We start from the raw sequence: 14658 nt of genomic DNA on the forward strand, positions 1-14658 counted from the left end.
CCTTATATTTACAGGGCAATTTCTGTTTGACACTATGAATTTGGCCCATATTTTGAATATCCAAGAAACTGCACAAGCTCTGGCAGACGGATTGGTGGAGCTGTCAAAGGAGGATTCTGTAAGTGTTTCATTGCTAGAGAAGCTCTAGCATGTTAGTCAGTTCTTAGTTTGTATTTTATCTTATTGTAGTACTTTACTTCTTTAGAGGCACAAACACGTAGAGAAATTACATCACTTCGTAAGAGAGACTCTGTGCTCAAGATTGTATTAAGTACATAAAACAGACAAGCAGAAAAATCTTCTGTGTTAAAGTTTCTAACATTGTAGGATTTTTTGCCTTGTGTTTAATTTCAGTCAGCATTGACTGCTCCACAAACACGTCCGTGGCCTTATAATTTACACAAGCATTATTCAAGGAGAACAATTATTAGTATAAGGAAGGAAAAAGTAAAAAAATGTGTGAACCAAAATGATGAAGGAAAAGTTAACTAGACAAGAGAGAAAGAACAAAGAACAGAAAAAAGCCAGCCATTTGTTACGGTCAGGTGGGCTGAGGTGTAAAGAAACAGTTATTCGCCACAAATTGTGGGTGTTCTCCAGGAAAAGTCAGTCACATTTCAGGTCCCAGACCTCTCCTAGCCCTAGGGCAACAGTCAGGCTACAGACAATAAAGCCTGTGGCTCCGTCTTTGGGGGAACTTGGGGAGAGTCAGAAACGAGACAGGAACTGGAACAGGGATGATGTTGCTCTCTCAATGCTGGACCAAGCCTTAAGTTTTTCAAAGAAAGAGTCTCAAGTTCTTGTCTTCCACTATGGTGAAGCCTCCTTGGTGAGAGAATTTAACATTCTCCGCCCACATTGCCTAGTTGCAGTCAACTGTGATTTGTCTCAGGACTTAGTGTCCAATGCATAGGAAACCCGATCAGCAAGAAAAACCCTGCTGAGCTTCACTGGTAAAATGAGCAGGGATGGTCAGAGATGACGTTGAGGCCTGGAGAGATCCTGCACTCTCTCCCAAATCCCGAAGAATGGCTACCCTTGCTTGGTATAGGAAGGACACTGAGTGATATAATCGAACCCAGGGCTTCATGCATGCTAGGCAAGCACTCTACCACTAAGTCACATTCCCAGCCCTGATGTAAGTTCGATGTGCTTAAACCTGTATTCTGAGGGAGGAGCAAAGCAGGGAAGCTCACGGTGGGCTTGCTGGCTGTTCTGCTGCTGACTCTTTGATTCCAGGCCTGCTTCCTGCTACCCGGTCCTTTGGGTCTACGTTCCTCCTGTGTGTCTGGGGTCATGTTCTTGAGACTCTTCCACAAGACTACAAAAAGGAAAAAGAAACAGAACCAAGCTAAAGTATGGTGACCAGACTAAGGGATTAACTAGGAAGTCCCATTGCTGACTCTAGCGTGGTTCCATGTGAATGAATTAGGCAGTTTAATTAGAACTAAGCTGAAAACTGTTCTCTTTATACTGTGCTTTTTGAAGACCTGCATTCCAAATGTCTTTTTAAAAGAGGATTACTTTTTTGGGGGGTTGGGGTATAACTTTTCAGGACAAACCTTTGGAATTTTTATCACATTTTCTGCTGAAGAAATGTAGTAAGAAGAGCAGCAACTCTGAAGGAAATGTTACTCTGATGGAATGTGACCCTGAAGAGACCTTCGGCTCATTGGTGAAGGTAAAGGGCGTCTGCCTTTAGACGCTGCTTCCCTGGGACTACCTCGTGTGGCAAAGTTGTTGCGTGATTCTACTCTTGGGAACCTTGACACTGGTCATGTCTCCTCTGTCTTCATTTCTACCGACTGTTCTTTGAAAAGGTGTTTTATGGTAGACATCATAATGTGAGATTTTAGCGGCTTCAAAGCACAAGCCTACTGTATCCACTTGGGTAACTGTTCTGTGATGGGGGGTTGGAGTTGGATTTGGGTTTTTGCTTTGCCAATTATTCACCTGAGTCCTGGGAAACTTGAGGGGGGAAAACCCCAACTTTATTCACTTGCGGTTCAGGAGATTCGTCCCTCCCACCCTGCTCATTTTTTTGGTTGGTCGTGGGGGTTGAACTCAGGGCCTGAGCACTGTCCCTGAGTTCTTTTGCTCAAGGCGAGCACTCTACCACTTTGAGCCACAGCTTCACTTCCAGTTTTTGAGTGGTTAATTAGAGATAAGAGTCACACAGGGACTTTTCTGCCTGGGCTGGCTTTGAACCTCGATCTTCAGATTCAGCCTTCTCAGTATCTAGGATTACAGGTGTGAGCCACCGGCTCCCAGCGATCCTCACCCTAGTTGCCCATAACACTAAGGATGGTCCATTCTTTCTTAGTTGAGATTCAAATTTATAAACAAAAGTACGCAGGCTTGAAGCTAGTTCTTCAGACAAGAAGGCAAATGAAGAGTCAGCTGTTGGCTAGAGTCAGAATGCCTACATTCAAAAAGCAAAGAGTGTGCTGTCATTTCCTCTGGTTGCTGTCTAGACGAACATCTCACACTAGAATCATTTCATGCTCAGAGAAAAGATACCCACCTCTCACGTCTGAAGGCTTAGCACAGCCCTCATTGCTACCCCTGTTCCCCAACTCAGAGTTAGGATAGACTTGTGAGTCTCCCAGTAGCAAATCATTGCTCTCTGAAGCCTGATTTTCTGGGAGTTCTTGTTAGTGCTTCACTGGAGGACAGCATGGAGCAGGCCAAGGGTGGACCGGGAGGACCGCTGGGCCACCCCCTCTGTCAAGCTAACCTGCATTGTTCCATCTTTCACCAACCCCCCTCCTGCCCTCTGCTCAACCCCCCTCCCCGCCCTCTGCTTTGCACACTCTCTCATTGTTTTGAAACAGTATATTGATGTTTAGCCCAGGAGGACATTAGAGTCACATCCTTCCTTTCTTGACTTTCTGAGTGTTGGGATTACAAGTGTGCACTAGCACACACAGCCTTTTCTACACGCCTCATCCCCGCAATCACCATTTACCTGTTTATCTATCTCCATCACCATGTACCTTAGTCATCACCAGTAACAGTCCCTCTTTTCTTGCTGTCAGCAGTAATCACTCCAGGTTTGCTTGTGTGTATGTGTGTATGTGTGTGTGTGGGGGGGGGGGTAATGTGTTGTGTTTACACCAATTGTCTGAAACCATGGTGATGGGTCACAGCCATGGTTCCAGTCATTCCTGAGGTTACGTGACGCTTGCACAGTTATTTCTCGCCCCTGGTCCAGGCAACAGAATATCTTCTGGGAAAACAGCCAAGTGTGGAATGATTGTCGCTTCATCCTAGGGAAAATCTGCTATGTGACCAAAGCCCAGGCCTGTGAGCTGCTCAGGCAAAGGCCCACCCTCCCATACCACCATTTTCTTATAGATCTGCAGAATGTGTTGCCCTGTTATTGCCTCTGAGTTCATCTCTTAAAAACAAACTCAGGGATACCATCATGATTTTAAAATGGGCTCTGAAAATCTTCACCATTGCAACTATGCATAATATAAAGGAGACAATTTACTGTCTCTAGTATCAAATAAAGTTATAACGGCAAATCAACTTCCTGTTCCCAAAGAACCATTTCCATTTAGAAACCGAGCTGCTGTGAAGTCAAGGTGGCCAAAGCCCCAGTAAGCAGGTGTGTGTTTGGGAGGTGGGGGAGGTGCGTGGGGGATGAGGAGGACGCCAAGACCTGAATGTGGATGTCTAAGCACGGAAGGGGCTTGTATGGGGTTTCAGAGATACCGGGCATCCTGCCCACTCCCCCACACCTCCCATCCGCTCACCCCCGGCCCAAGTTTACCTCTGAGTAATTGAGTTCTATCTGACTTTCAGGAAAAAACCATCACAGAAGACAGTTCTGAGGATCCCGGATCAAGTCTCAGCAAAAGCAGTCTAAATGTCAAAGTGCTGGCTAAACTGGTGAGCCATTCATTACATAATGTGAAATCTGTTTGTTTTACTAATGATCATGAAGCTTTGCTTTCATCCTGGTTAGTCCTTTGTTTTCGCTGAGAATTTTTCATAACTGACTCATTGCAGCGAAGATTACATAGATTAAGTTTTGTGTTTTTATAGTTGCTTTCACTTTAAACAAGTTTATTTAAGCCTCTGCTTCATGGTGCTGGGATTCTAGGCATGTGCCAGTACATCCTGGCTAGGACTTTAGTTTGTGGAGTGATTTTTTTTCTTCCTGATTTATGGACCGATTGCCCTACATAGGAGAGCTATGCAGAAGAAAGAAATGATGTAGAAGAAAGAAAAATAAGGTTGTCTTTACTTTTACAATGAGAACACAGATACACAGACACAGACACAGACACAGACACAGACACAGACACACACACACACACACACACACACACACACAAACCCTCATTGTTCAGTAGACATTTCCCAGTGAGGATCTCAGTGTGTTTTGTTCAAACCGTGAGAGCACAGCGGTTTCTGGCATATGAAGCAGAGAGCTCCAGCTTTTCTGGAGGAGCTCATTCCCCTCCCCCCACCATGAGCTCCCCCTTTCACCATCCCATCTCCGTTTGTCGTTGATCATACCTTCACCAGTGGTCATTTAGGAGACAGAAAAGATCTTGTGCAAATCCACCAATAACTTTCCATACCTGTTTATTTTATCTGTTTCCGACGGTGAGAAGAATGCAAAAGTACAGAGAGAACTGCTGTGGTCACTGGGGGAGTGTGTCCTGGCTGTGTCAGTAGGGGCTCAGGGGACATCTCCCTGTAGCTTCAGCCCCATCTACCCAGGACAAGACTTGTGCTCCACGAGGTGTCCCTGAGTTCCATCCCCCTCATCGCCTCCACCAGGACCATCCTTGTCAGTCATGATCTGGGTGGACATTTGTTGGCCCTGCAGAGGGCTAGGTCTTGGTGCTGGGTCTTGGTGCTTTCCTGTGAGCTGGTTCTCCATGCTTCTCTGCAGGAGAGGAAGCTTCAGAGGGCTTCGGTGGACATGCGAGCTAGAGTTGTCCTGGAACTCTTGCAGAGTGAGAGGCGGTACGTGCAAACGCTGGAAATCGTGAGAGATGTTTACGTGAGGCCACTGAGAGCATCGCTGGGCTCCAACAGAGCCATCCTGAGTGCTGCGAATGTCCAGATCATTTTCGCCGACATCCTGCAGATTTTAAGTCTCCACAGGTAAAACCTGAGTCTGAATCTGTATTTATTTATTTAGCTAGTCCTGGGGCTTGAACTCAGGCCCTGGCCGCTGTCCCTGAGCCTCTCTGTGCTCAAGGCTAGTGCTCTACCACTTGAGCCACAGTGTCACTTCTGGTGTTTTCTGTTTATGTGGTACTGAGGAATTGAACCCAGGGCTTTACACATGATAGACAAGCATTCTACCACTAAGCCATATTCCCAGATACACACACACACACACACACACACACACACACACACACACACGTATGTATGTATGTATATTCTACAGGTAGTGGGAAGAACCCACACTTCACCTCCAAAGTGGAGGGAGTCTCAGACAATGGCTTATTCTTTTGGGGACCCATGTTGCAGAGCGGCTCCTCAGCAAGCCACTTAGCTGCAGTAATTCCCGGGGTCACCTCCTCTCCAGACTGCAGCCACGTGCCCGGAGTTGGAGTTCAGTGTCTGGGTCTTCTATAGTCTGTGGGCCATTCATGCAAAGGAAAAAGGAGAGCTGTCTGAAGTTTTAAATTTTAAGTAGTTTTTTTTTTTTTTTGGGGGGGGGTCCAGTCGTGGGGCCTGAACTCTGGGCCTGGGCGCTGTCCCTCAGCTCTTCAGCTCAAGGCTAGCGCTCTACCACTTGAGCCACAGCGCCACTTCCGGCTTTTTTCTTATGTGGTGCTGAGGAATCGAACCCAGGGCCTCAGGCATGCAAGGCAAGCGCTCTACCACTGAGCCACCTTCCCAGCCCCTAATTTTAAGTAGTTTTAAGAAGGAATTTTAATTCCACTGTTTTTTTTTAAGCTGTCTTTAAGTAGTTGTGCAAAGGGCTCTCAATTTAGCATGTCAGTTTCTAAGTACAGGGCATCTGGATCTACATCCCTCCTTCCATCATTCCTTCTCCCCGTCCCGTCATCAAGTGACCTGATTCTGTAGAGCTGGGCTTTGAAGTCAGGGTCTCACAAGTGGTTGGAAGGCACTGTGCTACTTAAGCCATACTCTCAACCCTTTTTGTTTTAGTTATTTTTCAGACAGTGTGTGCATGTGTGTGTGTTTCTCCAGAGTACCTCAGATTATGATCTTCTCACGGCTGCACCCCATGAAAGTGGGATTATAGGCATACACCAATGTACCTGGTCTCGGAATTGTTTTTTAACCAGCAATGCTTTAGCGAGTAATGGGAAGGGACGGAAGGATCCAATGGGATCAACTAGCCTTTCTCTGCTTAGAGCCCACGGCTGGCTTCAGTTGAAGAACAGCATGTGGTTGTGTGTGTGACATGAGCTCAACATGGTTGTTTCTACCCATAGTAAAGGGAGGTAAACTGAGCATGTGTGTCTCTGATAAGGACTCACTAGCCATTTTAGGGCTGGTTCTTCACGCAGGAAAGAGGTTGACAAAGCCTATTGCAGGTTTTCAAGGCCTTTGATGGCTGGAAGGGTCCCTTGGTCCACGGGGACACGGGCCAAGTTCAGATGACATTGAGTGTGGCAGTTGTTGTAGCTGTCCTTCTCCTCTGAGAAGGATTAGATAGGTCTGTCCCGTCTGCCTGTCTGTGGGAGGGCCTGGCGGGCTGGCTGTAGCCTGGGTCCTACATGAGGAGTGAGGGGAAGGTGGGCTTCTCCGTCTCCTCCTCACGGCCCAGCAATCTTGTCCTATCAGATCTGCACTGCTCTGTGTTAAGAAAACAAGAAGCTGATTAAAATCAAGTCCTCTCATAAAGGATTAGGGGGAAAAAGCCTCCATTCATGACAGCAGCTTAGCTTGCGTACGTGTGTGGGCCATCACAGGCTCTTAGGTCAGACTGCTCTCCTTGTGTTGCAGGCAGTTTCTAGATAACCTGAGAGACAGACTCCAGGACTGGGGCCCAGCTCACTGTGTGGGGGACATCTTCACCAGGCTTGGGAGCCAGTGGACCCCATACACCAATTTCTTCAACAACTACTCTGTTGTCCTCCAGACCATTGAGAAGGTAGGTGGTGGGGTGAGCCCTGTCATTTTATTAGCTCTCCTGAGCTTGTGCTGAGTGCAAGTCCACCAGACAGCCAGAGGTAACCAGCAGGGCGGCTTTTCTGCTCTTTGCTTCCAGGTCTCTTCTTGTATCTGGGGAACTCTGAGGGGAAAGGGACCCTCACCCAGGGGTCAGTTCAGTGCATCACAAAGCAATGCCCAGAACACCTACTTGGTTGTTGATTTTAATCCTCAAACACACTGTTGACACGCTCATCTCTATGGACAACTTGATTTTGCACAAGTTGCACGAATAAGGTGATTTCATAGAACTGAACTGACCTTGAGGACGAGGACTGATTAATCAGAAACAAATGGGTGGCAACATGTTTATATCTATGATTTAAAATGATGCTTAGTTCAATAGCATAGTGTGCATCCGTAAGCATTTGGCACATTCGCTATTAATATGATTGCAGTGCGTGACTATTTGTGGAAATTAGTGTTCCTGACATCTTTTAGACATGCACTAACAGAAGTAGAAAGAGGAGATTCATAGGCAGCCTAGTGGTAATGAATGAATACATTTATAACATATAGTAAGAACAGTGGAGCTGTCTCAGGCTCACCACAGATAACATGAATAATAGCAGTATTAAAGGTGAATATTGGCTGGGCACTGGTAGCTCACGCCTATCATCTTAGCTACTCAGGAGGCTGAGATCTGAGGATCATGGTTCAGAGCCAGCCCGGTCAGGAAAGTCTGTGAGATTCTTATCTCCAATTAACCACCAGAAAACCTGAAGTGACACCATGGCTCAAGTGGTAGAGCACTAACCTTGAGCTGAAGAGCTGAGGGACAGCGCCCAGGCCCAGAGTTCAAGCCCCAACTGACCAAAAAATAAAAGGTGAATATTGACAGTCAAGTGAAATGACCCTTACTGACATGCGCGCCTTATTGATAAAGTTTCCTTCCTCACCATGAGTTAAGCAAGATACAGGTCTTAGAGAGGAGAAAGCTGAGACTCAAAGAAGTTAAGCTTGACAATGTCAGATAGTCAATTTATTCTAGTTCTAATCCAGAATGACCTGATGGTATTGGTCTCTAAAGGTTAAATTCAGTGGCTAGGGTTAGGCCTATGGTATAACTAATAATATACTAGGAAACACCAAGAATGCAGTTAGTATTTTGGTTAGATGGTGATGTTAACCCCTTATTTTGGTGATTCTGTATCTTGCCACTTGGTGAAAATGAAGACTGAACACAACAGGGTTTTTGTTGTTGCTGGTACTGGGGTTTTGAACTTAAGATATTCAGCTTGCTTACTGCAGGTGCTCTACCATTTGAGCCACACTGCCAATCTACCTTTTTGCTGGTTAATTGGAGATGGAGGCTCTAGGCACTTTCACCTCAGGCTGACCTCAGACCACAGTCCTCTGAACTCCACCTCCTAAGCAGCTCGGATTCCAGGCCACGGGCACCCAGCTAGAGCAAAGTTTTGACAATGTAATTCTCATCTTCAAGTGCAGAGACATGCTCCCAGCCTTCCGAGCGTTCCTGAAGAGACGAGAGAAGAGCATCGTTACCAAAATGCTGAGGTGAGCTCCCGAGGGGGCAAGCACATTGGCCCCCAGGGACAGCTACTTCCGACCTTCAGATAGAGATGGGCCCCCTCTCTCTGCCCCTGCCAGCCTGCCAGAGCTGCTTCTGTGCCCATCCCGGAGATTGGAGGAATATACTAGTCTTCTCTACGCTCTTCGGCTCCATACGCCAGCTGGACACGTTGACCGGGAGGACCTGACCACTGCAATTAACCAAATCAAAAACTATCAAGGTTTCATAGATCAGGTGGGCTGTCCGCAGCGCCCGTGCCCTTCAGAAATGTTCTGATGCTTTTGTGCCAGCCCGAGGTGCTCGCTCTCCTCTTGCTCTTCACTTCCATCTTTCATCCTCTGCACGCCACAGCAATCGTGGGGGTAATGTTTGAACACTAATGGCATCTCTTCTAAGCTGGACAGTGTTTTCTGCTTGATGTCCGATTGCAAGAAGGCCCTTATTCATGCAAACATGTTCAGGATTGGATGGATTTTTGCAGCTAACTAAATGACAGAAACAAAAAGTAAAATCCTTTGATTCTGAAAGCACTTTCAAATGCAACCATAGCTTTCCTGCCTTTCCAAGCACAGCAGTCACAGTCCCTAGCGTTCTTGCTCTCATTCTGAACTGCCACCATGGCGTCGTGCATGCCATACAGGATCTGGGTAGAAGAGAAACTGTTCATGCCTGCAAGGTGCCTTTTTGTCTTTTTTTTTTTTTTTTAAAGCAACCCGTGGGGTACAGATAATTGGGAGTTTTCTATAGAAGTATCAAGTCTCATACCAACTCCCATAAAATACCTTCACCTATTCTGTGAATTAAAAAATGCCATAATTTTAATTTGCTTTTGTTTCCTAGATGAAAGAAAACATTAAAAGAAAAGAACAGCTGTCAGATATACAGAAAATTGTCTGGGGATGCCCGGTGTGTATTCTGATGATCTGTGCGTCGCGTTGTGTCACCTCAGGTTACTGACAAAAGAGACACATTGCCCTTGCCTGCAAGGGGTGCCCTTGAAGGCAGGTGTGGCGTTGACGTGTCCACTGCTTCTCTGTAGTCTGGGCTCCTTGCTTGGAGGTCCTGTGATGCTGATCTGACCCCTCTGGGGCAAGCAGCTCCGAGTCCTACTTGGTTCCTATCTCCCTGCACATGTTCCTGGTGCAAGATTCAACACACAGAAAGGCCCTAAAACCTACCAGATGTTGCCTCTAGAATACCATCTGGCCCCCTGTTCTCTGCCCGACAGCTTCTCCGACCATCCAAAGATCTTGCCATACAGACCTGCTCTCCATGCGCTAATAACATAGACTCATGTGTTTGTTTGTTTGTGTTTGTCAGTCCTGGGGCTTGAACTCTGGGCCTGGGCACTGTCCCTGTGCTCTTCAAGCACTCTACTACTTGAGCCACAGTGCCACTTTCAGTTTTCTGGGGGTTAATTGGAGATTAGAGTCTCACAGATTTTCCTTGCTTGAGCTGGCTTTGAATCACAATCCTCAGATCTGTCTCCTGAGTAGCTAGGATTACACGCGTGAGCCACTGGAGCCCAGTTTTCATGTCATGTTTTATATGATTTTTGGTGCAGGGAGTGGGACTTGAACTCAGGGCCTGGGCACGCTCCTTAACTTTTTCACTCAATGTTGGTGCTCTTTCACTTGAGCCTCAGCTCTACTTCCAACTTTCTACTGATTAATTGGAGGTAAGAGTTTGTGGACTTTTCTGCTTAGTCTGGCTTAGAACCATGGTCCTCAGATCTCAACCTAGGATTACAGGTGTGAGCAACTGGTACCTAACTCTATATGCTTTTGCAATACATTTCCTTCCCTGAAATTGTCTTCCTTTCCTACTTAGCTGGAAAAATACTACTCATCCTTGAAAAACTGGATATAGTGGCTCACATCTGTAATCCTGGCTACTTAAGAATTGAATGTAGGGCTAGGAAGGTGGCTCAGTGGTAGAGTGCTTGCCTTGCATGCATGAGGCCCTCGGTTCAATTCCTCAGCACCACATGAGCAGAAAAAGCCAAAAGTGGTGCTAAGGCTCAAATGGTAGAGCGCTAGCTTTGAGCTGAAGAGCTGAGGGACAGTGGCCCCGGCCCAGAGTTCAGGCCTCATGACCAACAACAACAAAAAAGAATTGAATGTAGGAGGATTGAAAGTTCGAAGCCAGCCTGGACTAAAGTAGGTGAGATAAAAAAACAAACAAACAAACAAACTCACACTGGATATGGTGGTACATATCTGTGATCCCAGCTCTAAGAGGCAGAGTTAGGAGGATCATGGTTTGAGTTTGTGGTCCACATTTGCAGAAGAGTACCTGAATGCACAAGATCCTGGTTTAGTCAGTGCCTGCAAGCATGGGGTTGAGATGCCCAGTATCTCTAGCTGTGAGCTGTCCCTTCCTTGGTGTTTGAACATTTACTATGTGACATGGGACCCAAGATTGGGAGCTCTATCATGTGTGAACTATGACCTACCTGTCTTCTAATACCTGGCATTCAATAGGAGCTCAATATGTGAATGGTGTTGAACTAAAATAGCCATTTATTAAACATAATTATTTTTATTTGTCAACTGAGGAAGCAAGATGGAGTTTCTCTACAGTCTGGTGGGGAAAGAGCAGTTAGAGTTCTGACTCTTGGAATTTTGCACAGCTTCATTTCTACATGAAGAAATCATCTCCATGTAAAATCAGTACAAGGGCCTGACCCTTAACTCGCACTAAGAAGTCACTTGCTTCTTTCTCTGGATCGTTCCCTTTTGATCCCTGTTCACTTAGGTTCTCAACGGTAGGAGAGCACTCACAAACAGAATATTAATTGCAGAAGCTGAAAATTTAGAACATCCTCAAAAAAGCCCTTCATGGTCAATGCTATGGTCTATCTAAAGAAAGTGATTTTTGGGGGGTGGGGGCCAGTTGTGGGGCTTAAACTCTGGGCCTGAGCGCTGTCCCTGGACTCTTCAGCTCAAGGCGAGCACTCTACCACTGGAGCCGAAGCTCCACTTCTGGAGAAAAGAGTCTCACAGACTCTCCAGCCTTGGCTGGCTTTGAACTGTGAAACTCAAATCTCAGCTTCCTGAGTAGCTAGGATTACAGGCATGAGTCACTGGCACCCGACTATTTTCACTATTTATAAAACACACTTTCAAGCCAGGTGCTGGTGGCTCATGCCTGTAATCTAACTACTCAGGAGGCTGAGATCTAAGGCTCACCGTTCAAAGCCAGCTGGGGCAGGAAAGTCTGTGCGCTTCTTATCTCCAGTTAACCTCCAGAAAACCGCCGGTGGCACTGTGGCTCAAGTGGTAGAGCGCTTGCCTTGAGCTGAAGAGCTCAGGGACAGCGCCCAGGCCCAGAGTTCAAGCCCCACGACTGACCAAAAAAAAAAAAAAAAGTTAAAATATCTTTGAAATAACCAAAGTGCTAGTCAATATTTGCATACTCTAGTGTATAAACTGTCTCAGCAGTAGCATTTATTAAACTTCTATTACCTAATTTCATTTTTTTCTTTAATTTTATAGGTTTTGTCAGAAGTAAACAGATATCTGATTAGAGTCCAAGACGTAGCCCAGATCCACTGCTGTGATGAGGGAGTCAGTTTCTCTTTAAGGTAAGCAGCAGCCAACTGTCCTGAGGCTGGAGATTCCTGAAAAAGTGTCTGTCTTACTCTTGTGTCCCTGGCTTTCAGTACTGCGCCAGACACATTATAGACCACAGACTCTATAAAAGGAGAACTTCCTGAGCTTGCTCACTTTCCTACTGAGGTAAGATCTTAGTGATATGGAATCTCATACCAATGAGATCAATCCTAAGAAAGAAAGAGACTAGTTTATGAACTTCTGATGTTTGTTGGGGGTCAGTAAAGACCTCAATGTATCCAGCTGGCATGATGCTCAGAGAAGGTAAAAGATGGATGTCAATAATAAGGATGGACACATTTTTCTGTAAAGATTCAGTTACTGGGGATAGGAAGGTGGCTCAGTGGTAGAGCGCTTGCCTTGCATGCCTGAGGCCCTGGGTTCGATTCCTCAGCACCACATAAGCAAAAAGAAAAAAGCCGGAAGTGGTGCTGTGGCTCAAGTGGTAGAGCACTAGCCTTGAGCTGAAGAGCTGAGGGACAGCGCCCAGGCCCAGAGTTCAGGCCCCATGACTGGACCCAAAAAAAAAGGAAAAAAAGATTCAGTTACTATTTAGGATTTGCTGGTCATATTTTCTTTAGTAAACAATACTTGTCATACAACAAACATAAATAAACTATGACTGTGTTCCAATAAAACTTTAATTTAGTGGTCCCTAGTCTGCTAGTCACTGCTTTAGAAAATTGCCAAAATGTTTTCAATATTAAGGGGAAGGTAAAGATTCAACGCATAGCAACCAAATGGAAGGATGCACTAGATTTTCTTCTTCTTGGATTACTTTGCTTCCCTCTATGCTTTTCCTGCTGGAATGGTTCTGCAGAGAACCCACTATATATAATTTTTTTTTTTTTTTGCCAGTCCTGGGGCTTGAACTCAAGGCCTGGGCATTACTGTCCCTGAGCCTTTCTATACTCAAGGCTAGCACACTACCCTTTGAGCCACAGCACCACTTCCAGCTTTTTCTGTGTATGTGGTACTGAGGAACTGAACCCAAGGCTTCATGCATGCTAGGCCAGCACTCTACCACTAAGCCACATTCCCAGCTGAACCCAGCATACTTAAAGCTGTGTTGCTCCACACGTTTAAGATCGCTGTCCTCTGGATTCATCAAAATGCTCCCTTTGATTTTTGAAGAAAGGTTACTTAAATTTTTGCTGATACCTGAGTTTGAACTCTGGGACTTGAGCTTTTTGACTTGCTTTATTTAGGGTATGGGGGGTTGTGGGGCCTGAACTCTGGGCCTGGGTGCTTTCCTTTAGCTCTTCAGCTCAAGGCTAATGCTCTACCATTTGAGCCACAGCACCAATTCCGTTGTGCCGAGAATCGAACCCAGGGCCTCATGCATGCAAGGCAAGCGCTCTACCACTGTGCCACCTTCCCAGCTGCCCTTTGATTTTTGGAAGAGTGCCTTATGCCTAGGTCTAGATATTTTTGTGTTTATTGAGCTTCTTGAACCTTTGGTTTGTGGCCAGGAATTTTGAACTGCAATCCTTTATCTCAGCTTCCTGAGTAGCTAAGATTGCAAGTGTGGGCCACTGGCGCCTAGCTCTGTTTCTTTTAGTGGTATCAGGTCTTGAACTCAAGGCCTCATGCTTGCTAAGCCAAGTATTGTACCACTTGAGTCATGCACAAATGCACATTTTACTTCAACACAGGCTATATGAACAAATCCACGATCTCAGCCTCTTTCTCTTCAATGATCTGCTGCTTGTTTCAAGTCGGGCCACATCTCATATACCATTTGAGAGGACTCCAAAAACCACCTACCACTTCATTGCGGCAGTCACGCTTCATAGTTTATTTGTGGAAGATATTCCAGACTCCAAGTGTATGTATTGTTTTTTCCTTCAAGACTCAAATATCTCCACAAAGCTCATGAACTAGTAACTAGTAATATTTAAATGTAGGAAAAAGGTTAGAATTACAATTTTTGAGTTTGCAAATAATTAGCAAATTGTGATTTCATTAACTTTCATCTACTTCCGAGCAGCAAAATTAACAAGTGCCAGCATTAGTATGGTCAGATACATATCCTACACGTTAGGTCAACAGCTTTCAAATTGCAAAAACAGGCCTGCACTTGCATCTTCATGAATTCTCCGACACCTGACAGTTGGAGTCCTTTACCACCTCCTATGTTGTCTAACAGGTTAGGGGCCTGAAGCACTAGGGGGTGTGTGTGTGTGTGTGTGTGTGTGTGTGCACGCACACTAGTTCTGGGGCTAGAAATCAGGGGAGTCCTTTACCACCTCCTATGTTGTCTAACAGGTTAGGGGCCTGAAGCACTAGGGTGTGTGTGTGTGTGTGTGTGTGTGTGTGTGTGTGTGTGTGTGTGTGTGTGTGTGTGTG

General features: G+C 45.8%; 1 protein-coding gene across 2 annotated transcripts in view; it reads left to right on the forward strand.

Annotated features, from left to right (window-relative positions):
* Positions 1–14658, forward strand: part of Ect2l (epithelial cell transforming 2 like) — a 55233-nt gene that overhangs the window by 38955 nt on the left and 1620 nt on the right. Inside the window, exons 11-20 of one of the 2 annotated variants that reach the window (XM_042668729.1) lie at positions 15–118; positions 1556–1681; positions 3811–3897; positions 4913–5127; positions 6955–7102; positions 8606–8679; positions 8773–8929; positions 9536–9601; positions 12193–12281; positions 13965–14137. In XM_042668729.1, coding sequence (XP_042524663.1) covers positions 15–118; positions 1556–1681; positions 3811–3897; positions 4913–5127; positions 6955–7102; positions 8606–8679; positions 8773–8929; positions 9536–9601; positions 12193–12281; positions 13965–14137 — 1239 coding nt within the window. The remainder of the gene's footprint in view (positions 1–14; positions 119–1555; positions 1682–3810; positions 3898–4912; positions 5128–6954; positions 7103–8605; positions 8680–8772; positions 8930–9535; positions 9602–12192; positions 12282–13964; positions 14138–14658) is intronic. The other variant, XM_042668695.1, reaches the window with a different exon arrangement.

Source organism: Dipodomys spectabilis, unplaced genomic scaffold (genome assembly GCF_019054845.1).
Source record: "Dipodomys spectabilis isolate Male_0828 unplaced genomic scaffold, ASM1905484v1 ptg000001l, whole genome shotgun sequence".
Taxonomy (NCBI): Eukaryota; Metazoa; Chordata; class Mammalia; order Rodentia; family Heteromyidae; genus Dipodomys; species Dipodomys spectabilis.